Here is a 23,801-nt window from a genome sequence, read left to right as displayed (position 1 = left end):
CTTTTTTTTTTGGGGGGGGGGGGGGAGGGGAGGGTGAGGGCAATCCGCTATGGCCAGGAAAAAACAAACAAAAAAAAACCCCATACCTCATTAAAACACCTCTCATATCAAATCCTCCATAGGTTAAAGTATGCCTACACAATAAGTCAAGCAAGATGAGATGACAGGGATTTTGCTTTTCTAAGCTGACACCTGCTACCCAATCCTGCAGCACAGGGTCAGGAGACAGGAACTCAAGCTGGGTTCTGTGGGACAGGCAGTTGCCTCCAGAGCAGGTTGATTGGTTGGTCACCATCCCAGCAGCTGTGGGACCTGCTGTGAGTCCCAGCACTCCAAAGCTGCAAGCTCTCTTACTTTTCTGTTCACTCTTCACCATACAGCCTGCTCATATGGGAATATTTTCCCAGGAAATAGGGAGCAGAATTAAACAGACTACAGAAATCCATACAGCTTTTTCTGCAAAGTGTTATCAATAGGTGTATTTTAAAGAACCTTTAAAAACAGAACAAATGCATTCATTAAATTACCACATGTTCATAACAATTAGATTTGTTTGTTGTTACAGGCTAGAACACTTCAGAAGCTTCTAGAAAACAACTGCTTTTCTCTGCAAATTTATCCCATCGTGCAAAATAGAGTGTTCCAAAGAAGCCAACCAGTATAGCATTATTTGGTGCTGAACGACTGTGGTTTTTCAATTTTTACATCCAGTTGAATTTAACAATATTTTTGAGAATATCTAGGAACAGTACATCGACATTGTTCCCTTAAGTCTTTTTCGCTTTCTAAATGATTTCTTCCTTTGTTTAATACGAGCTCGATTTTCCATTTTTCATCTCTAAGTGGCAGAAAAGTGATTTTTGTCTTTCCTTCCTTCAAGTTTATTCTCTAGAATTAAGATTTATCCTTTAAATCTATTTTCACAGCCCAAATTACCCCAGGCTTTCTTCTGTTCCTACAGCTTAGACTGGCACTTCACTTTCCTTCACCAGTAATCAGGAGAGAAAAATATATCTTAAAAACAACCATTACAACAACAACAAAAAAAACTTCCGCTTCTCTTCAGTACAACAATAAAGAAGAAAACAAGTCTTGATTTTTTTTTTTCCTATTGAATACCAGAGAACATTTTCCCCTGTAGAAATTGTTTGAACAACAAGCCAACAGACAGCAGCATAGTCTCAAAGGTACCACTGCCTTCAAGGAAATCAAACTGTACAAGACAAATATTCCATCTTGCATAAGGTGTCTTCTGAATTAGTTTTCCGATGACAGATCTCTACAGAAGTTGCATTATGAATTTCACAGATTTTTTTTGTTCTATGCAAAGATGGGCTTCTATATATTTTTTCCACTTCTCTTAAAAATCCATATGGATAAACTGATGCAAGATGGACCAAAATCAAATATTACTACCAGTTACATTCTGAAATAATTTCTCAGGAATTCAAAACACACCTTAGTTAATTACTAGCTGAAAGGTTTCCATCTACTTAAAAACAAACAAACAAACAAACAAACAAACAAAACCTGCACAGTGTTTACATGTCCTGTTTGAAAGAAATTTTGTCTCAAAAGTCCAAAATCAATACAAATGCCTCACTTTCCAGACATAAAACTAAATTCTATGCAATTTGTCTTTTCAAATTTATCATTGGCATTTTGTTCAACACAAGACTTGAAGGGACAATACTGAGTTTGTTTTCCTCAAAGGAAGTTCTGATCTGAGTAACCGTTTATCCACATTCATCAATCACAGAGACTTTGATCAGTGTCTATGTGTAAGCAGGCTGTAAATACTAGTTTATTCAAAATTCATAAGGACACTATCTCCTACTTTGCTTTGGGGGATTTCTTTAGTGGACTCTGTTTTTACTAAATTCAGAAAAACAGTTTTTAATCAGCACTTCAAAAAACTGTATGCTATGATTCTTTACTGTCTCTGACACAGAAGGAACAGCTTTTCCTGGGTTATTTCTTCTGTCTGATTTTGGGCAAGTTATCGTCTGCTTGGCAGGGCAGCTTGGGTTCCCACCACACATCTGCACCACTGAATGCTGCTCTTCATTTCCACACTGAGAAGTTCTTGAACAAAGGGTGAAAAACCATTTACACAGTAATTGAGAATTTTTTTTTTTAATTAAAACACTTGCTTTGAATGTCTTACAGAAATCCATCACCTCAAAGCCACCAGAAGCAGCTGACTTGCTTCCCACTCTTCAAAGGAACAATAGGCACATCTCCAAATTCTGCCTCAGCAGAATTTTTCACACTTCTAACAGTAACCAGTTGGACTTGGCAAGTTACTGTGAGCTCAGCAAGATAACTCACCTTGTCCTTTTAAAAAGTATACTTTAAAGAAAACTACTTTCCTGACAGGCAATAACAACAGGTAAAGATCCAGCATGCACCAAAGGGCTACACTACACGAGAACCACAAGGATTGCTGAGTGTCACTTATATTTTTCAGTTTTTCTCACCCACAGAGTCAACAGTGAGTGCAGATAAGAAAGAAGGAACAACTACTTGCAACAGACCAAAGGGTTACAGCCGGGGCGACAAGTTTCACGGTCATCTAACAGATTGGTACATTTGAAATTCATAGAGTATCAAGGAGATTATAAGCTTGGGAGGACAAGCTGCGGAAGGATGCAGAACAGTAAGCTCTGAAAGGAAGGCTGGTGTGCTGAAACCAGGGATGGCTGACTCTGACTTGATCAGAAATTAGGCACCAAATGTGCCTAACCTATCTATGTTCATACACAGGTTAATCAAATCTGTGAAACAAGTGGAATACGATGTCTGGTATTTATGTTGGTGAAGGTAAAAGGAAAACCTCACTAACAATACTGAGCCACAGCATTAGCAAACCTTGTCTTTTGTGGTCCATAATCAGTTTCCTCACTCATCAGTTCAGTACAATGCTGTAAGCAATTCCAACCCTTTTCTTTCATTTGCTGCCTTTCCCATAAGAAAACAGAGTGACCCAGTAGATAGGAGTCTATTTTAAGGACAACCCCTTGCTTATGTAAACAATACTTACATAACACTGTTGGGACATCTGAATATATCCTTTATCACAGGATCAAAATGTTACATTAATGCCCTTGGCATATACATTCTTGTTTATTGGGGTCAGGATTTGTCCTGCATTGTCTCCAGTAGAGTTTCGACTTAGAACTAGAACAAGAATATGTTTTTTTAAAAAAAGAAATGCTATTTCTAAATATGTCATTCTCAGATTTGTGACACACAAGACAATTTGGGCATCCTCAGCTTCGCTGAAGTGTAAAAAATATTGTTTTAAGTTTTAAAAAGGTGTAGTTTGGCAGATACTTGCTAAATAATTTGTGCAAGAGTCCAGCAAGTTCTTCTTCTAACACTGATTTCAGAAATTGGCTTAATAGATGCACGTAATAGTCCTCCTTACTTCGTTAACGAAACGTGCAGAATAAGCTTGCTGTGTCTGCTAACATGAGGTTAGGTCTTATCCATTTTGCATCCTGTTGTGCTCCCTAAAGCCTTTCCTATTACACTCCCTCGATATCCAGTCCATCTTAATACAATAAGGTTCCCAGCAAATTGACTGCCATATTTCCATACTTCATCCATAAGAAAAGTGTTCCCAAAGCCACGTGTACTTTCTGAAAGCTCATCAGGAATGTATTATTGTAGATATTTCACAAATAAAAATAAGAATCACAGTCTTTCAACATATTATTTTCATGAAATCATATAAATAAAGAACACTTGTATGCATGTTTCCCTTCTGTTTAATTACAGTTGGCACACACACATACACAAATCAGCTTGTAACAGATTTCAGCACAACAAAGATCCATGGGATCACACATATAAGAGAAGGTGACCTTCACTGGTTACTTAAAGCTCCTATTCCTCCTAAGAATCCACCTTGGGAAAGATACTGACTTTATTGTTTCTGCTAATTTTTCTTTCTGCTTTACACTTTGGCTGCTTTGTCCGGATTAGCTCTTCAGGGGTATTCCCCAAAGGAGGCAGGAGTCGCTTCTTACTGTTTCGACTTTCCGACAGCCATTGTGGAGGTAGCTCAAAGGGTCCAAAACCAAATGGCATGGAATACTTGTCGTTTACCATATCAGCTTCCGCAGGCACAGCTGGTGCCACCTGAGCTGCAGAGTCTGCAATGGTCTGTGGTATAAATTTGTGAACCGAAGTCTCTCCTACCTCTGAACAGGTGACAGGAATTTCTTTCTGCTGAAAGTCACTAGAGCCAACAGATTTGGTTTCATTCTCCTCGTCTTCTGTTGGCTTGAAGATTTGTTGTTGCCCAATATGGAACATTTCCAGAAGCTGGCTCCCTGAACGGGCACTGGGCTCCAGATTAGCATCTGCAACACCACCTGAGCTGATGATGTTTCTCCTGCTGAACCTTCGGTGCAGCTGTACTATCATCCCCACTAAGCACTTCCGTACAGATTTGTTAACAGTTAAAAATAACAAAGGATTGGCTAACAAAGAGACCTTGGGCACCCAAATGGCAGTGAGAAGCAAAAAGACTGAAATATCTGAAACATTGAGTATGGTGCGGTAAATCACCAGAGTCACATAGGGGATGCTGCAGAAAATAAATATCACAACCATAGAAAGCAGCATGGCATGAAGCTCAGCTTCTCGCTGGGAGGCATAAGGGATTGAAATTGTATTCTGAGGGGTCCTTAATGCAGCTATGATGACTTTTTTCTTCTGGCTGGCACTCAGTGCCCTGCGAATAAGAATCATGAAGAGAAATACCACAGCCACTGGTACAATCACAGTGGTGATGTTATAGATGACAACATAGATCAAGTGGCCAAGGGAGTAACTCCAGGATTCGGAGCAGGTGGACATGGCATAAATATCAGACACATTGGTCACAGCAAATACCGGAATGCTGGCCACTATTGCATGGGCCCAGATGTAGATAACCAGGTCTCGGGATTTTGCATCAGTTATTTTTCTTTCCAGAGGGTATAAAACAGAGTAGTATCTGTTGGGGAAAAAAAAAAAAAAAAACAGTCAATTTTAGAGCATGCATTGTGCTTTTGTGAAGTGTCTCACAAGCTGTCAGAAGAAAACGCCCCAAATCCCTCACTGAGCTTCCAACTGATGACCTGCTCATAAAAGAAAAGCAACAAGGGTCTGGCTTTGTGGATAGGTCTGTAGAAAAAACTGAATATTTATACTTTATACAAGATTACATTAGTGGTGAAAAAATATTTCATGTTGATGTGTAAGAATATTATTATGAAAAATTAATGATATTATACTGCACATAACACAAATGCTCAGAATATACGACAGAGACATAGCTGTAATGCTTTGGACTCATCAAAGTGGACTTTGCTCATCATTTGGACTTTGCAAACTCATCATTAATTTGAAAAGATACTTTATGATGGTTTTCCTGTTACATTAGGGGAATAAAAAGCAATACTATTGCCTACAAATTATATGTACCTATTGGAAGTAAACTGGGGTTCTGTTTTGCACAAGCTTTGTTTGTCAAGGCCCTGATCAAAAGAGTAGTCAAACCCTGAATACTCTGTGCACATTTATAAAAAGAAAAAACATCTCTGAGGTGATGAAATTTTCTTTCACTGATTCATTGTTTGATTACTACTGTGGACTTTTAAGCTCACAGACTTCCCATGAGAGATCTAACCTCCTATTCCTTATAAGCGCAGTAGCAACTCATGGTTTTTATTAGGAAGATGATGAAGGGCAGATGATAGCTGTTCCAGTGGCAACATTGGTGTACATTACAGATAATGATACTGTACGTATCATTATTAACATTAGAGTTATTAGCTGTAGAGTTTGCTTTGTATAGCTAACAGTGATAGCTGTAGATTGTATAGCTGCAGTGATATGCATTTAACAGACTAATAACAATTTTACCTATGTATATAAATCCCACTGTTTTAGTAATATGAGCTACATCACAACTGTGTCCACCCTTCCTTAATAATATCTTACAGCCACTCTCAGGATGACAGAGCTGTGCATTCAGGTGGAATCAATGATATCTAACAACAGTAAGCAAAATAAACACAATCCTAAGACTTAGGCAGTCTAAAGGTCCACTTCTGTTTTAAACTGATCTTGTATGTACAAAATCTCTTTGAATTAATTCTGGTTGTATTAATAGTGGCTTTTTTAAAAAATAAAATTAAAAAAATAGATTTGAAATTTGAAATTGGACAACTGACCACAGGCATTGGTAAATTCTTTTAAGATGCATTGGCTTTCAACTCCCACAGTTAAAAGTGTGCACCTCTTCTATAGTCTGAAGTTGCCTGGCTTCAATTTCCATTACTGAGCAAGAATTATTAACAGGAAGACAGAAGAGTTAAAAACTCCTTTGAAAATAAATTTTTAGGCTCAAAGTACCTTATAGTGCTGAAAAACAAAGTTTATCAAGGATTATCATCCTGGAGAATTTAACCTCTTACCTGTCAAGAGCAATGGCTGGAAAACTGAGGATGGTCACTGAGCAGAAGACTTTGTGTAGAAACTTGGCAATTTTGCAGAAGAGCATCGTATAGATCCACCAGCAGCAGTGTGGACTGGCACTAAGAACAATGTCAAAAGGCACGCAGACTAGGCTGGCACAAATACCCGAGCAGGCCAAATTCTTAATGAATCGGTTTGTTACAGATTTAAGTACCGATGTTCTGCAAGTTGACCACAGCACCATGATGTTACCTGCAGGCAAAGAGAGGAAGGACAACAAAGCAAACAAACTCAACCAAATGAACAAAAAAATCCACCTCCCCTCCCAAAACAACAGTAATTTTAACAGATTTGAACATTCCCACATAGTGCAAATAAAATGCACTTGTTCGGAGTTTTCTAGGAGTCAGGCCAACACACTGCTCAGACTAAGAAGTCTGGGCAATTGCTACGGCTCTGTATGCCAGGTAACTGGAAGCAATAGCACACCTCAGCTGCCTCCTCCTGGCTTCCAGTAATCAATTCCAAAAGTCTTAATGAATTAAAGTGCCTAGAAAGAATATCTGAACCATGTTTTCAAATGTTTATGTTGACTCATGCCTGAAATAAGCCATTCTGAGTATCCAAATATAGAAATCTGCTAGAGTGCTCATATTTTAATAATTACTGTATTAAGACAATAGATGCTAAGTAAACAAATATAAATACATAGTATCAGTCTGTGTCTGTGTGGAAGTGGATCACAGCAATTTTCCTTTCCTTCCACTGGCCAGTGTAATGGCACAGACAGACCTCTGCGAAGTCACATCCAGAAGAAATTTGTCTTTAACTTTTTTTTCAAGAGAGTCCATATATACATTACAATGTGCCATTAAACAAATAGGACAGGGGAAAAAAAAGGCTATGCAAATAACATCACTAAAGAACACAGAGAATGCAATCCAGTCTTTTGGATACTCCAGCCCTACACATTTCTTTCAACAAATGGAAAGATGGAGGAAAAACACTTATTCTCATATCATTGTATCTTAGTCTATCGGGATCTCAGGGAGACATATCACAACTTAGAAAAAAGTCTTCCACACTCCAAATGCACACTATATGACCATACGGACCAAATGAGCTTTATGCACACAAAAGGGTTCCCAGATCTAGGGGCAGCTGGCACCAGAAATCAGGAACTTGTCTTCAGTGAGCTCAGCTCCCTGAGCCGACATGCATAGTGCTGCATGGCACACTGCACCACGGCAGCAGGGTCCTTTTTCTGCTTCTGCTTGTGCAAGACATCCCTTTCCCCAATCTGTGCAGGCACTGGTAAGGATGTTAAGAAGAGAGAAGGCAGAGAACAGCAGACAGCTCATGATGGCTTCTGCCCTCATCCTTCTGGCACAGACTCCCCTCTTCGCAGGCAGGTGGTGCACAGCAGCTGTGGTAACCAGGCAGGACAGTCTCTGTCAGCACAGCTGAGCAGGCACGCAAATAACCTGTCCGTGGCTGTCCACCCATGCTGCACAGACGTGGTTTTGGCTCAGGCTTCAGCATTTACAAAGTAAATTTTTTAGTGCTGTCTAAAGCACTCTAAAGACTCACTGACAGCAGCAGGAAACACAGATTTTCAATGCATGCTAAAACTGGAATGGAGCAGAAGAACGTGCAAGGCAACCCAATAAGTTAGAAGCACATTTTTAAAGATATCTGCAGGTTATGTATTTCTAAGCGAGTTGTTCAACTGAAACTGAAAGCTGTCTAATATTTCAGCTAAACATTTGTCGTGTAAACATCATAAAAGCCACACAAAAAAATTACAAAATTTTTTCAGGGGGATCACAAGCATTCTTTGTAAACTTACAAGGCACCAGACCTGCTTTCATAACACATTCACCCTTTCACAAAGAAAGGAAAGGAATAAGGCTGAGACACCTGGGACTGTTCAGCCTGGAGAAGAGAAGGCTGAGGGGGGATGCTTATAAATATCTGAAGGCTGAGCATCAAATGGATGGGGCCAGGCTCTTTTCACCAGTGCCCAGTGACAGAACAAGAGGCAATGTGCACAAAGTGGAACATGGGAAGTTTCATATGAACATGAGAAAGAACTTCTTTACTGTGAGGGTTACAGAGCACTGGAACAGGCTGCCCAGAGAGGCTGCCGAGTCTCCTCTAGGAAATATTCAAAACCCGCCTGGATGCTTTCCTGGGTAACTTTCTCTGGGGAACCTGCTTTAGCAGGGGGTTGGACTAGATGACCTCCAGAGGTCCTTTCCAACCCCTACAATTCTGCGTGAAACATACTCTATGCAATCCTTGTAATTATTCACAGTGTCTTTAATGGAGAAACATCTCAAGTGGAGCACATACCTCTTAATGATACTATTCCCCAACTAACCAACTGCCACGTATTTTTTTCTTAATGCATTTCTTTCCACAGGGCACTAAGCCCTGTGGAAATCATCTTGCCAGGCAGAAGATCCAAGACAAAAATTAGCCGAATTATGCAGCTGCGGGTGAGCTGGTTTGCACTACCAGTAAGTCCATAGTGAAGGCCAGCATCATACAGATAAAATATTATTCTCTTTGGTTTTGTTTCTCCTGGAGACACACTGTGCAATGCCACCAAATCAAAGAAATCATAGCCACCAGCAACAAAACACTGCTCGATAAGACAACCCCTTTTACACTACTGCAGCTGGACAACATGTAGAGTTGAGCTTCCTACTGGCAAGAAAAGTCATTCTCACTGCAGACTGTAGCAACAACTGCTTGCTGTTAACAATATGTATTACTGACACTGGAAGCTCCACTGAGCTGAAACATAACTGATTAATGAGATGGTCAGATTTGTTAGTGTTTCAATTGGGTAAACAACACACACCATGAGAGAAAACATCTTATGCTACTAACTGAGATACGAAAAAGTAGCTGCAGCCTCCCACAAAGAATGGGGATACCATTCTTTGGCTTGATTTTTCTCTCTAATCAATTAAAAATAAATAATAATAACAATAATAAAGATTTTATTTGCAGAGTACAGCTTTCCTGTGGTTGCCCACAAAACAAAAATGCCAACAAGAATGTACTGAAATAACAGACAGTCAAATTTAGCTTCTTGGTAAAATGGGACCACTTCAGTAAAAGGACACAGTATTAGCACTGAAGTCTACCTTGCAGCCGTACTATTTAGATCTGCAGTATTTAAATGTCATTTGCAATTTAATTTTCTACATACTGTGTCATACGTCTTCTGCAAATTCCTTTTTGGTACCTGACAAAACATTGAGTTGTGTATTTATCAGCTGATGTATTTTAAAGAATGAAATCCTCATCTGTTTTTGGCAGGTGCTACAATAGATTCAAGAGGCACTATTCAACCTGGTGTACTTAAAGCTTCCTAAGCTGCTATGAGATATTCAGTCAGTGAAATCACTGGCTTTCAAAAAGTATCTCTAACTCTCCAGTTATTAAAGAAGTACTTCTCAGAGAGTAATATTATGTTACTACAATACAGTGGGGAACGTGCTGTTTTCTCTTTTTTTTCCTCCTTTTTTTCTTTCATCATTTGAACTGTATTGATTTTATAACCTTACTTCCAAAGCAAGTTTCACCTTCATTAGGAATAAATGAAAAGTGGAAGGAAAAAAAAAATCAGAGGGCTTTTAAATAATTCTTCAGAAGCTGCTAAAGAGCTCCCAAGCTATGCTTCAGGATCATACAGAGAAGCTTGATTAAAGACTCTAGTTTTTCAGCTGTTGAATTACTTCTTCAAATTATGTCATATTGTCACTTATACATCACAGAGCCACAAACCAATGAAATTAGCTCTGGTGCTGAATGATCCTAGATGGAAATGGAAAGAATAAAGCATAAGATACAGTGCATCTAAGATGAGGAAGGGCTCTTCAGACAAAAAAAAGTAAAGAGCTTGAAAAGGGAAAAAAGGATAAGCAAGAAGAAGCACTTGCTTGGGAGAATTGAATGAGTGAAAATCGCTCAGAGAAACAACTTTTTCCTTCACCTGCAGCCATGAGTAATTTGTAAATTTATGTCACTCTGACCTGATGAACCAGATCAGTTTCTATGTAGACCGGCAGCCTTTTCTGCTAGCGCTTTCAAATAGTGTTTCCCATCATGCAATTTCAAAGCCACCCACTCGAGAAAAAATTACGCCAGAAAATTTGTAAAGAATCAAATATTAAGAAGCTTAAGAACAAAGCACATGGATTTCACATTTTGTTCCTCCTCACCTTTCAGAAGCTACTCCTTCCCATGGACGAGGTTAACAGCCTTCCAGGCAACAAGGTAATTCAACAAGCATTACAGCAATTGCACTTGGAATCTTCTCCCATTATGTAGAGCCACTTTCTGTTCTTTCTGTAGAAGTCATTCACTGCTGAACCCATGGAAGTCACCAATCTAACACAGATATCCTCCATGGGCTACAACCATGCTAAGCTGCAGCACGTCCTCACAGTGGGCAAAAGTGCCGTTTCTTATCAGGGGCTCTTTTCTGAGGTGTTTCTGCTGGAAAACTGGCCCAGGGCTACATAATCTTGAATTCCGAATTCAAGGAAACGTGGCATTATGTTGGTCAGCTGGGAGACATTTAGGGAAAGTCAGGCTGAATGAGCAATTGGAAAATGCAGCATCTTGCTGTTTAGTTGCAAGTCAATGCTGACTGGGACATGAGCAGCATTTATAAACCATCACATGTGACAAAGCATATCCCATATTGGTTGCAAAGAAAGAAGATAAAAAGTGTTTTCTCATTCCAAAACAAGAAGTGTCTTCAATCTTTTGAGCTTTATGGGCTACGTCTACATAAAACTCCTACTACGTCTGGATGGCTGGCAACCTTATCAGTACACAGATCGAATTAGGAGGAGGGAAGCATACAGCTTCTCTGTGCCTCTGACAATTTCTCCAGGTAAAGACAAGGAATAGGAAATAACTAAAGGCAACCACTGCATGAGAAGCAGCTCTTCTCACGCTAGAAACTAACATATGTATAGAACCTGACAAACAATGTCATTTTATTCTCCTGTATCATAAATATAAATAATTTCACTAAAATCTCCATGCACTAGTAACACCATATTCAGATTGAAAGGATGATTGTTTCTAGTCATCCCCTCCATTTTTTAACTGAGAAATATCAGTTAGGCAGCCACGTAATATGTGAAGTTGGGGATAAGTATGCCAAGAAAATAAATGCAGGAACATCCTCACACATTGTGCTGCCCAGATAACACCCTTCTAGCCTTCATGGTGTTTTAAGTTCATCGTATTTGCAAGGAGTAATGTTCTCTGAGTATTAAATGTTATCAGGGTGTGTTGTTTGTGATTCAAAAAGAGCAAAAAATTATTTTTTCTCTCAGATTGTACCCTCTTCAGATTTCACTGCCAGATACAAAGTGTTGATTCAGCCATCAACAGCTGAGATAGTTTAGCAGTAACAGCTCTTAGGAGTAATTCAAAAAAGGTAAGAGACTCTTAATAGTACCTTTAAAAAGCAGAAGGACGATCCCCATGGAAACCAGAGTTTGTTATCCAAAACAAATGCATTTGCCATGCAGCCATCTAAAAAAAAAAAGAAGTATTGCCCTTTGCCAACTCACAGAGCCCAGTCCATTAGCTGGGTATGAAAACCATCTCACATATTTAACATTCATCAGCACATAACTGAACCAGAACAAAGTCCACAATCCAACAAAATCCTCCTCACAGCGTGCGCTCCTCAGCATGCTGACTTTCCCTTCCATTTACAGTGGGGTTCTCAGGATCCAAACATCCTTCCCACCACACAGCCTCCTGAAGACCCTACCCACATTCAATGCAGTATTACAGGAAAGGAGCTGCCAGCCCTCTTTATTTAAAGAAAAAAAGGTAGCAAGCAACAAAAAAGGCTAGACACTGAGCTTCTGTCATTATAACCTTTCCTTAAAAACAAAACCAATCTATTCAAAAACTCACTTTCTATCAACGTTTGACAGGAAAAAATTATCTTATTGAAACACCAGGATAATTACACTCTTAAATTTTAAACATTTTAATTTTCTGAGGTGTTTTGAGAAAGGTGTTTTCTGCAGAACTTTCTGCTAAAAGGTAAGCATCACTCAAAAGGTAATTCACTGGAAACACTCTTGGCAATCCAAAATAGGCAGGTATCAAATACTTTTCTTATATCATATATATGTTGCCTGCATACTTGTCTCCAGTGGGAACAGGGATGTACCAGAATACGTGTTGGCTTTCACACCACGAAGAAGTGTGCTACTTTCTCACAGAGGGGTCAAGGCTTGCACAGACTTCTGGAGATCATCTGGTCCAAATCCCCTGATCAAGCAGATCCAGATTCTTGTAATTCTTTATAGTTACTGTACACTCCTTTTCAAAAAAATATATAGTCAGACTGATACAATTGCCTTTATATGCGGAGGGGAAAAAGAAACACAATGAAAACTTCCTGAAAACACCCCAAAACTTCTCATGTTACAGGTAACTTCCTACACTTAAACACATGATATCAATCTGTTTGTCCTACTTTACCTCTGAAGTATTGACTTAAACGTATAACACAAAGAACACGAAAACTGGATTGAAGATAAACCCAACTAGTCAAGTTAGGAATCACAATCAAACCCAGTTTGGGGATGAATTTTTCTAGGGGGAAAACGTGCTTACATAAATAGGTTTTATACCCTCACTTAACCAGTGTAATCATAAAGCAAAATTTCTGTCATTGCTATAAGATTTGGGCTTTATTTTAATTGAAGCCTTTCATTAAACATGATTGGTGAGCTGCCCTGGGAGGAAATGCATTCAAATGTACATATACTGCCTGCAAACAGCATAAAAATATTTTTCTGAATAACTGAAGCCCAGCAATCTCAAAAACCTTAAATTTATATTTCAACACCCACTGAAGTCTCTGAAGAAAGTAACATAAAAACTTATCTGGCTCTTTGGTTCTTTTTTCCCCCACTGGTAGCAAATTACTTTTTAAGTGTTGTATATTAAAGACCAAACAAAACTGCATTTAGTACGATTGCCTGTGTTTGCTGGCCCTCAACAGTTTATAATTCAAACACTTAGGTCTTAACACACACCACAAAAGAAGTCTGCAAAAATGAAACTCAAGACTGTTGGGAAGATGGAGAAAAGTTAGAAATCATTTCTGAAGAAATTTTGAACTGTTCTTACAGCAAACATAACTTGTGTGATATGATAGTATTTGTAACTTCAAAATGACTGAGGGAAGTCATCATTAATACAAATCAATTTGTGACTTTCTAAAATTTCATCTTGAGTATTTTATGGATTTACTATGTAATAGGCAGATTCTAAAGTAACTACGTTATGCTTAAGATCTTGGACATCCACTTCTATTTCTTTCAGATAATATATCTCAGGGGAGATAAGAATGCGCTACACTGGTAATTGCTCAATTCCTCAAACCCACTGCCACTTTTTCCATCTCTCATTTTGTACTTCTGTCTCATTAAATGGACACAATTTCTAGGCAGAGAACAGTCATTTTCTCCTTTTCAATAAACTACAATCATTCAACAACTGCCACAATCATTTAAGCCAATCAAGGAAGCAACCAAACCCACTCATTCTGCTGAAGTACACTCGACCTGTCTGAACTCCTCGCCTCTGTTTTATAACTGGTGACCTCAAAGAACCTGAAACTCCTTGAGCTCCATAGAAGGAAAAAGTTTAAAGAATATTGCTTCTGCAAACTCAGGACCTTAGATTGTTCCTGCAACAGGGAAATATGACAGATGTGTAACACTGCCTTTGAAACCTAAGCAAGGAAATTAAAAAACTGAAAAAGAACACCCAGATTTACTGCTCTCACCATAACAAGAATATAAATCTTTTCAAGGCTATTAACTTTTTAAGTCATAGTCCCTTAGGCTCTAACTTCTTTTTCTTACTGCAAAAATACAACCAACATTTTTTTTTTTTTTTTTTTTTAAAGCCAAGGACTTTTTGTGATGCCCATAGCAGACCCCATGATGCAGGCATTAATTATTTTACCTATTCTGAATTCATTTCCTTCTAGTTAGATAGAGAAGAGGTAAAAATATTATCTGCCTAAAAGGAAATGATTCAGAAGAGGTAAAATCATCGGCCCCTGCATCACCAGTATAAATTATTTGCAGAAATAGTACTTGATCACCACATCCTTTGCCAACCTGGCATGACACCAAGTGAAGCAGCCGGCCTCTCTGCACCACACTTTGTCCCAGTTGCCCCCAGAGAACTGATCTGGTGACCTTACTGAAACAGTTTGTGTCCCGGGATGCAAGCGAAGCACGTAATTTTTCTAACAATTTGTCTGTTTTTCATCGACCTTGGTAGAAGAGGAAGAGCTTTTGTCCTTCGTTTTTAAGAAAAGCTCTGAAAAGGGCTATTTTGAACCTGTATGTCATGAAGCAACTGAGGGAGATACAGCTGCAGCTCTTCCCAGGCGAAGGGATGCCAAGTAACACAGCTGTTTATTTAGGCTTTATCTGACTGCTGTGCTGAATCTAATTGTAAGCAGTAGCGTTAACACAGGAACAAGTGCATTCAGGATTTCTTTTTAAACCATCATCTTATCCCCTGGCAGCACTTGGTTTGCAGATAGCCTGTAGCCACTTCTGTTGGCAGCCATGCTACAAAGGCCCTGCCACATCTCTTCAGAAGCTCCTTTATCTAAACTTTGCTCTCACGCATCTGCGATGTGCATACAGGTTTGTCAGTACTGTTAAGATGTGAAAAGTCACCCCTTAGTGGCCACACCACAGATGCTCTCAGTTCTGCCTCAGCTACAGGGCTAGTTCCAGTCCCTACCACGCTCTTCCAGAAGTGATGTGGTGGACCCTGTCCTCTCCAAGGAGCTTACTGAAGTCAGATCCAAAAGGGCATTTGCTTGTGAAGCTCTGGGAAACTTAAGCCCTTCAGAGCAACTCCAGCACTTGACCTGTGCTGTAAGCTGTTGTAACATCCTTAGCAGCAGGAACCACACCTTTCCACCGTCCTCTCCAGACCCTCTGACCTCACATGCTGCATGTGACTTATTCCCTCCTGCCCTCACCCTGGTATCTGTACAAAGCATGTCCAGACCAAAATGCAACAGATGAGGTCCAGCAGTATCTCACTTATGCAAAATTATTTCTTCTGTACTCACTACTTCTCCAGCTGTTTACCCAAGGTATTAAGACAAAATTGTAAAACAAATTAGTTTTTGTGCCATACTGTACTATAGCGGTTATCTGAAATTCAGACTTTCTAATAGCATACAAGTAACTGGATAACGTGGATAAATTCCTGGTTAGTTGGTCTTCCCTGGCTTACTTATAAAGGAAAAAAAAGCACAAATATACACAATTTAAAATGAATGATACTTAACAGTAGAGCAAAATTTTAAAAGCCTGCGTTAATTACCAGTAGTTAGAAGCCGGACCTTATATTATCACTGGTAATTGAGGCTATCTTACACTCTAAGAAGGAAGAAAGATACCCATATAACAGAACCAATTTCCATCCTCCTTTGTAGCTGAAATTATACTTTGTAGCTGAAAGACATCTCAGTAACAGCTATTTCATGGAACAGAAATTATTTTGTCCTACCACACAGTCTTGTGAGTTGTTTTTTTCTTAATACAAGCAGGAAAGATCTGAGGTCATTCCTGCACCATTTTAACTTGGCACTTCAGAGTGGCAAGTCAACAGAAGCAGAACGGTGTTCTTTATAGAGCTCTGCCATGCAGCCATTCATCAGGTCAGCAGCTGGACATATTTGCTCTTGATTCTTTAGATACAGATGCCTTCAGACAGAAATTAACATACAAGGCCCGTGGCATTAATTTATGTTATGTTCAGAAACATGCATTTCCTCCTTTCCCCTCCACAGCTGGCTGCAATTAGTAGCGGTCTCTGCTCCTCCCAGTCCTGTGAGCGGACTCAGTAGGAAGAAGATATAAGAGCTGGGGACACTGACACACATTTCTAAAAGACTGAGTTACAAAGAGAAAAAAAATCAGTAAGACCCTAAATCAAACACTACCAAAATTTCACATGGAAAATACTCTGTTTGGTTACCACAGCAAGGTATCTCACTGAAGAAATACCAATCTAGAGAGACCTTGGCCTTCCAAAGGGAAGAGATGTGTTCCCACAGAACACCTTGGGAAAGGCAAGGTGCTTCACTGTGAAGATCACTGACGTTTCTGGCATGACACAAATTAAGAGGCTGGGTTTTAGCTTTTGTTTTCCTAAAAACTTATAAAGCCCTGAAACAAAATTTGAGATTTTGCTGATCAAGGGTTTCACTTACAAAAACTATTCACATGTGGAACTCTCCCCACATTCAGTCTCTTCATTTTTCCATATTCCTCCGTTTGCAACAGAACTTTGCTGTAAGATTCATGTAGCAACTGCTCTCAACTCAGCCTTCTTTCAAAGAATTCTCTTTTCTTTGCTCAAAATCATCCCAGCTAGAGACGTTAGGAACATTCTATGCCATGTAGCACTGTTAGGTCCAGAAAATCATTGGACTTAATGACAAAGGAAGTAAGCTCATAAAAAAACCAATATGCTAGTCATCGTATCATTGTCCTCTACTTTCTAAATACTCAACTCACCTATCATTACAAAACGAAGTATGCATTATTTAAGTTCCAACAGTTGTCTTCCATAATTCTTCATGTCTCATCCTTATTTTTAGAAGGTAACAATTTCACTTCTTCCCTTTTGAGTTGCAACAAAAAAAATTACAATGTCAAAATGATTGGGAATCCTTACAGGATCCATTTGTATAATTTCTCCTCTTTTGTACTGAATCATCCACTGTTAGCTCACAAAAATATTTCAAATCTCTACCACACGGAAACAAACAAACAGAAAATAAAAGCAATCCAGCAATTTCTCTTGACTTCTGCAGACAGGTAGTAACAGAAATATATGCTAAAAGTCAACAGTAATTTCAGATCTTGTGCAAAGGAACAAAAAAATGTCCATTTAAAGAGGAAAGTCTTTCAGTAACAGCAACGTGATTAGTTCTAATAACTTAAAAAGGGAACATACATGGATTTTGTGCTGTTCCAGGTAAATTGGAAGAGTAAGATGAAGCTTGCGCATTTCAGTTGTCCCTGGAAAATTGCTACTGCAAATCCGAAATGTCTTCTAAGAGCATAGGGAAAGAAGAAATCCATTTTGATTTATCCACAGATGTTTGGCATACTTAAAGTAGTGACTTATATACAAGAAAAATACATGGATCCTTTTCCTGAGGCATTTAATAGGAGAGATTAGAGACATTTGCAACAGAAACACTGATCAGTCTGAATGGAAGATGGATGGAAGTGAGTGCGAGCATGAAAGCAGCTGTAACGATTCCCAAAATGATGAAAAGAAGAAAAGAAGAAGGGGAAGCCACCTCGTCAAGGAATTGCAGGGGATGAAGCAACCACGTTGACACAGAAGACTCTCCTGTAAAAACTGCTGACTTCCAACAAGTTTAAGAGACTTGTGCAAACAATTGTTCTCCTGGCTGCAGTCAAGTAATCCCTAACACTTGAACATGCACCTGTTGGTGTTTAACAAACATATGCAGGAGAGCAAGACATAGAGAATAAGGACGGATTACCATTTTGTGGTTTAAAATATGAAAGGCAAGCATGATTTCATAAGGTTTCACATCATTTATTTGTTATATTAAATTATTGTAAAAGTTATGATACCAATTTTTTTTTTTTTTTTTTTTTTTTTTTAAAAAAACAGAAACTTCCTTCTAAGTAACACGGACATTATTCAACAGCAATCCCAAAACCCAGGAATGCTTTGAAGTTTGTACACGATTCCCATTGATGGGGATTGAATAAAGAAAGACCATTTTAAGTGACACTGAACTTCTCACACATAGCTCTAGGTGACACATGCCATCCACCCATGAGAGGAATATGGGCTACACTTACAGAGCATTCTAAAACAAAAATTGGACTTTGGTACTAGAATACTCCACTATTATATTACAAGGGCGGGGGCTTTGCTTGTTTATAATTTCAGTGCCAAATTTTACAAAAGTTCTTTTGTAAAAAGAACTTTTTTTCTTCTTTTCGCCTCAGGAGCCTTCATAAGGAACCTTACCTTGCTTATATCCATAGGCATACCTTGCATATATCCATACTAACAACAAATCGAGGCAAGCCGAACCAGGGCTGCATCTCCTCTGAGTCTTTAGTCTGTTTAAGTTGTTGCAAATAAAAATAAAGTTCTTTCCTACTCAATTGTTTCTGCTACCTTCCTGAAGAAACCTCTAAAAGCTATCAAAAGATGTATCTTCTTTTTTTTTTTTTCCTTTAACCAGAGTATTATCTTTATGTGGACAAAATTTTAATTGCATCTAAACACAACTATGTGGGTTAATTTATGAAAATTATTTGAATTTTTATATGGGTTTTATTTCACCAATTACATCCAGCAATGACTACAGAAACAAGTTAATGATGAATACATTCACAAATACAAATGCAAAATCATACCACAGCTAATAAACAGTTCTATTGTTTGGATTTGAAACATATTTGAGTTGCTTTATTTAAAAAAAAGAAGCTGGACATAAAACTACTGTTGGGCACAAACAAATCTCATTAAATATATTAAATGAATGGTGGAAGAAAAAAAACAGGCAAACAAACAGTACTACTGCATGTGGTGCACACTCACTTAACAAAATAAGCGCTCACAAGTCTGTCATCCAAGTGCCATTCAAGTCCCCAAAGCAAACCACTGCTATAACTGTACTAAGAATAAACTATGAAAGCATCTCAAATGCAAACTAATGAATAGACATACAAGTTATTTTCTCACATCAATTCAATCTGGATAGGGCATTGTATTAAAAAGGCAAATTAATGAAAAGGAGTTAGACATTTTCCTTTTCCAAGAGACATTGTAAGAAGCCACTCAGGTGTTAAGGTGCCTATGCAAGCATAATTAACGCTTAATGGAGAGGCATTCAAACAGCAGCACAAAGCTGCTGAGAGGTTGCCCCAGATTTTCCAGTGGGAGACCACAGACTGGCACTGCTCCAAACAGGTTTGCTCCCAGGTGCATACTGAGGAAAAACACATTAGAATCACTCCATAAGCTTCAGAGACAAGTTCAACATAAGCAGAGGTCTTCGCAGTGCTGGTTATTTTAGACTACCAGTACAGATGCAGGCAGGCAGGAATGGAGCTCATCTGCTCTGTACAGAACTAAATCTGATGGGAGTAAGAGCTGCAGAAAGTCTCTGTTTGCCAGACAAACCTGCCAGAAACAGACCGCAGCACAACCTCCACACTGAGGAGAGAAAAAGTGTCACACCTGTAACCTAAGTGAAGCACAATGTACGCTTCCCTGACTCCCATAAATTTATTTTAGTGAAGATTATTCCTTTTGAGGTTCATGCTTCAAAGTGTCCCAACAACAAATAAAACAAGAACTTCTGGTATTTGAAGGATGGAGAGGTTCATTTACCATTTCAAGCTCTATTGGTAAAATGTGCAGAGATGTAACTCATTACTACCACGGTTAGAGAGATACTTCATAAAGCATCTGGAGTATACACAAATGCGAAAACATTAATGCAATGCTAATCCTTGAGTTGTATATATCTTAATCTACTTTTAATAGCTGTTCAGTAGCCTACTTGGAGGTCTTAACCTGGCAGCACAGAGCAGTATGTATCACCTCTATGTCAGTATCCTTTTCTAAGTTTAAAATAATTCATCAGTTGCTTTGCATCTAATTTCCAAATGTCTGGTTTAGTCTAAGTAAATAAATAAACAATCTCTCAGGCCAAATGCTTGGCCAGTGACATATGCCATGTCTCACCAAAATATTAACATTATATCTCACCAAAATATTAATTAATATTAAGCTGTAGCTTATATACTTTCAAAGCATCGCAGACCACGCATACCCCATCATTTTATGGGCCATTACAAGCATCAGTGGAAGGCATTACTCTCTCGAGGCTCTATGGGACTTGATAATGATCATCTGCAAAGAAAAAGGAAATTAAAAATAAATTTTATAATCCCAAGCACTAAGAGAATTGTGGAACGACCCGAAGGACTATTCCTATTCCTTGGAAATGAGCAGACTTAACTGGGGAGCATTTCTGTGTCACTCTAATGATCCCAGGCTGCTCGACTTATGAATTAGTTTAAAACCCTGTACAGATCAATCACTTTTAACCCTTCGGTTAATTCTCTCCGTGACCCAGGGCCTCACCTCCAGCTGCAGCACACTCCCCTCCTGCCACCACTTTACTCCTCCCATCACCTCAGCGCCATCAGCACCCTAGCGCTCCTCTCTGCAGCCTACCAGGAACCAGAAGGCATTACCCATTTCAAATTGCCATTTCTTTCAAACGTCCCACTTATTGTACACTGACAATACAATTACTGGACTCACACAACTTTGAAAAACACATAAAAATATAACTCAATGCAACTGACACTAGAATTATTCCCTTTATTGTAACATTTGTTTTGTTAATATATTAATAGTGAAAAGATAACTTTTACCCATTACACGTTGCTGGGAAACAGAACAAATGTTGAAGAAGAAATACAAGCATCCTCCTCCATACCCACATAAATATTCTCGGGGTTATCTTTTGTTTGCAAGAATTCCTTGTCACATTTAATAATAATATTTTACAAAGACTGTTTTCATGCTTTGTTAGCTATAACAGATATTAGTGGGTAGTTTTTTTCCTCTTCTCTGAATGTAACCTCTTTCTGTCAAGTGGTATGTTTGCAAACATTATTAATTTTTCTTTTTCTTTTTTTTAAAAACACTGCCCGAGACATTCGTTTATTCTATCTATAGTTTTCCACACATTGTCAATACCTGTTACAGTCCGTATGCTTCATGGAATTAGTCTACAGGCACTTCATCGCTTTTCAGAGGAAGAAGCAGAAGAAAGGAACTCTCAAGTTACTGTTTCAGAATAACAAAGAACCACAGCTACACAAAGTAACCAAGAGGCAAAGGTGGTACAGGAGAGAAGTAGCTTTTCATTGAAGCAACTGCAAAGTTGGGGAGGGAAAGAAAGAGAAGCTTTCTGGCAAAAGCCAGCCCTGCCTGATGCTGTGAGCTGTTCAGTCCTCTTTCCTCTATTATTATATACAAGAGCTCTCTTTTTTTTCTAATCAGGTTTAGAATCCCCAGTAGGATTTTTCTCACTGAAATGCAAGTAAACAAAATGAAAAATACAGTGGAATTTATGACAGATGTGAAAAACAATCTTCAAAGCAAAGTCTGTGACTCTAATGATTCTGTTGCTGAGTCAGATGCTACATTAATATTGTATTGTGTACACAGTTCACTTCTTGTTTTGATGGAATAATGGTACTTAGCTATTTTCACAAGCACTTTCTAATACATTTACATAAAAACCTCTACTCACATACCTTTAAAATTAATTTCTCTACTTGCCTCCATAAAATATGTCACAGGCATAGGGAAAACTCCAGGGTAATTGCAACTTGTTTGATACCAGCAGCAGGACTGTCTGGAGTCCTTTGTTTTTCTTTTTGTGCTCAAAATTGATCTACCCTTCTGGGATCTGTAGCAAAAAATAAATTAATTAAATAAACATGGGAGCATATGAGATATCTATCAGGGAAATCTCTCCTTCTATACCCTATACCTTTCAAAATAAATGGGTAAAGACAGGCTTAGTTCTAACCAGGCTAACACTGGAGAGGTTGCCAGACTATCTATGAATTTATAGCTTTAAAAATGATTTTGAAAAAGCAAAATTTCATTTGTTGTGAAAAAAGTATGTAAAAATGTACACATTATTTGTTTATCAAACAATCCTAGAAGGGCAGGCCAATATTTCTTACTGAGGAAGCTTCAGGACACCCTAAAATTCATTAATTAACGAAAGGAACTACCAAAATTTGCTCTTTGCAATATGCCAAAGGTTTTGTTCAGCAAAACCGTATTTCAAAAATACTCAAAAAATATTCAAAAAGTAAGAGTTTAAGTGTTCATCTCTTAAACACAACTCACATCGTAATCTCCCCACTTTGGCTGCACACTGCAGTGTGTTCCCACTGCACTCTGGGTCACCATGATCTGAGAAAACAGATCTGCCAACCGTTCTGGTTTGCTGTTACAACAAACATCATTGCTGCCCTTGTTAGTAGCAGTATACAAATGAACAGTTAGCCAGTTTTAAAGTCACGTCTACAACTTCTGAGGCATCATTTCTATTCTATTTTGAAACCACTTTGCTCTGATCTTATAAATCCCTCACAAAAATCTCCACAGAAAGAAACCAAGGCAACAAAATGTAATGGAATATTGGCAGGAAGGGTCAATCTCTGCTGCCATACCACCAACATCTGCCTCTGATGTCCTAAGCTAACATAATAAAATAGGAGGCACTACTTTCAGAGCAGCCCTTCTATATGGCACTTTCTAGTGTGTGCTTCTTGGGGAAGTATTGCTGCAGCGCAGGTCTCTAATTTAATACTCCCTGTTGACTATTAACTCACTGCTAGCATATGTGACTGCTATTACATGCTGCTCCTGCAGCAGTTACAATGCCGAAAAGACAACTCTCACAAAATACCTGGTCACGCCCAAAAGGCTCAGCACCAAAACACAGAGTCAAAAGGTTAAAGGAAAAAGAAAAAGAGGGACAACTCTTCAATCTGACCACTGCCTTCTCCATACACTGAAGGCATTTTCTGTTACCCAATTCCGTAACTATAACTAGATTTCAGTCTTTATTCCATTTCTTTACAGACTTTGCAAAAGTCAGAGGTAAAAAAAGCGTGGTATGCTTTTCATGTACGCTCCTGAAATGGTCTCAGTTTGCAATCAATCTTTTGGGAACTCCTGAGTAGCAGCAAATTGTATAAGAGACTCCCCAGGTCGTGGCAGAATTATTCCACAGAGTGTAGTACCTGATTAATCAGAATAAATCAAAGCACTCAAAAGCCAGCAGGGATTTTCTAATTAAGACTCTTCCAACATAGTGAATCATTTTGTAAATCAAGAGTTATTTTAAGAATAGCTTAATTGAAGGACAGAATTATGGGTTTTTTTGTTTATTTTAAATAAGCTTATGAAAATTTGATTCTCAGAGCTTCCAAAGGTACAGTCTGGCCACTGTCTAGCATGAGAAACAAGAAACAGGAGTACAGAGATTAGATCACAAGGTTCACCAGGTAGCCACATTACTTTGCAAAGTCACTCATGAGCCTAATTTTGCAAGAGCAGATAGTGATCCTACGGACATCAAACCAATCTATTAGAGCCCTCAAATAACA

General features: G+C 38.6%; 1 protein-coding gene across 12 annotated transcripts in view; it reads right to left on the bottom strand.

The window, feature by feature from the left end:
• Positions 79 to 23,801, bottom strand: part of GPR176 (G protein-coupled receptor 176) — a 35,632-nt gene continuing 11,909 nt past the window's right edge. For 4 of the 12 annotated variants that reach the window (XM_021403825.1, XM_021403828.1, XM_021403826.1 and 1 more), the window contains 2 exons: positions 6,474 to 6,726; positions 80 to 5,008 (listed from right to left, as the gene is read on the bottom strand). In XM_021403825.1, coding sequence (XP_021259500.1) covers positions 3,901 to 5,008; positions 6,474 to 6,718 — 1,353 coding nt within the window. In that variant the 5' untranslated portion in view covers positions 6,719 to 6,726 and the 3' untranslated portion in view covers positions 80 to 3,900. The other 8 variants (XM_021403818.1, XM_021403819.1, XM_021403822.1 and 5 more) reach the window with 7 other exon arrangements.

This window comes from Numida meleagris, chromosome 6, assembly GCF_002078875.1.
Source record: "Numida meleagris isolate 19003 breed g44 Domestic line chromosome 6, NumMel1.0, whole genome shotgun sequence".
NCBI lineage: Eukaryota > Metazoa > Chordata > Aves > Galliformes > Numididae > Numida > Numida meleagris.
The sequence above is the reverse complement of the archived record's forward strand: the minus strand, read 5'-3'. Positions and strand labels throughout refer to the sequence as shown.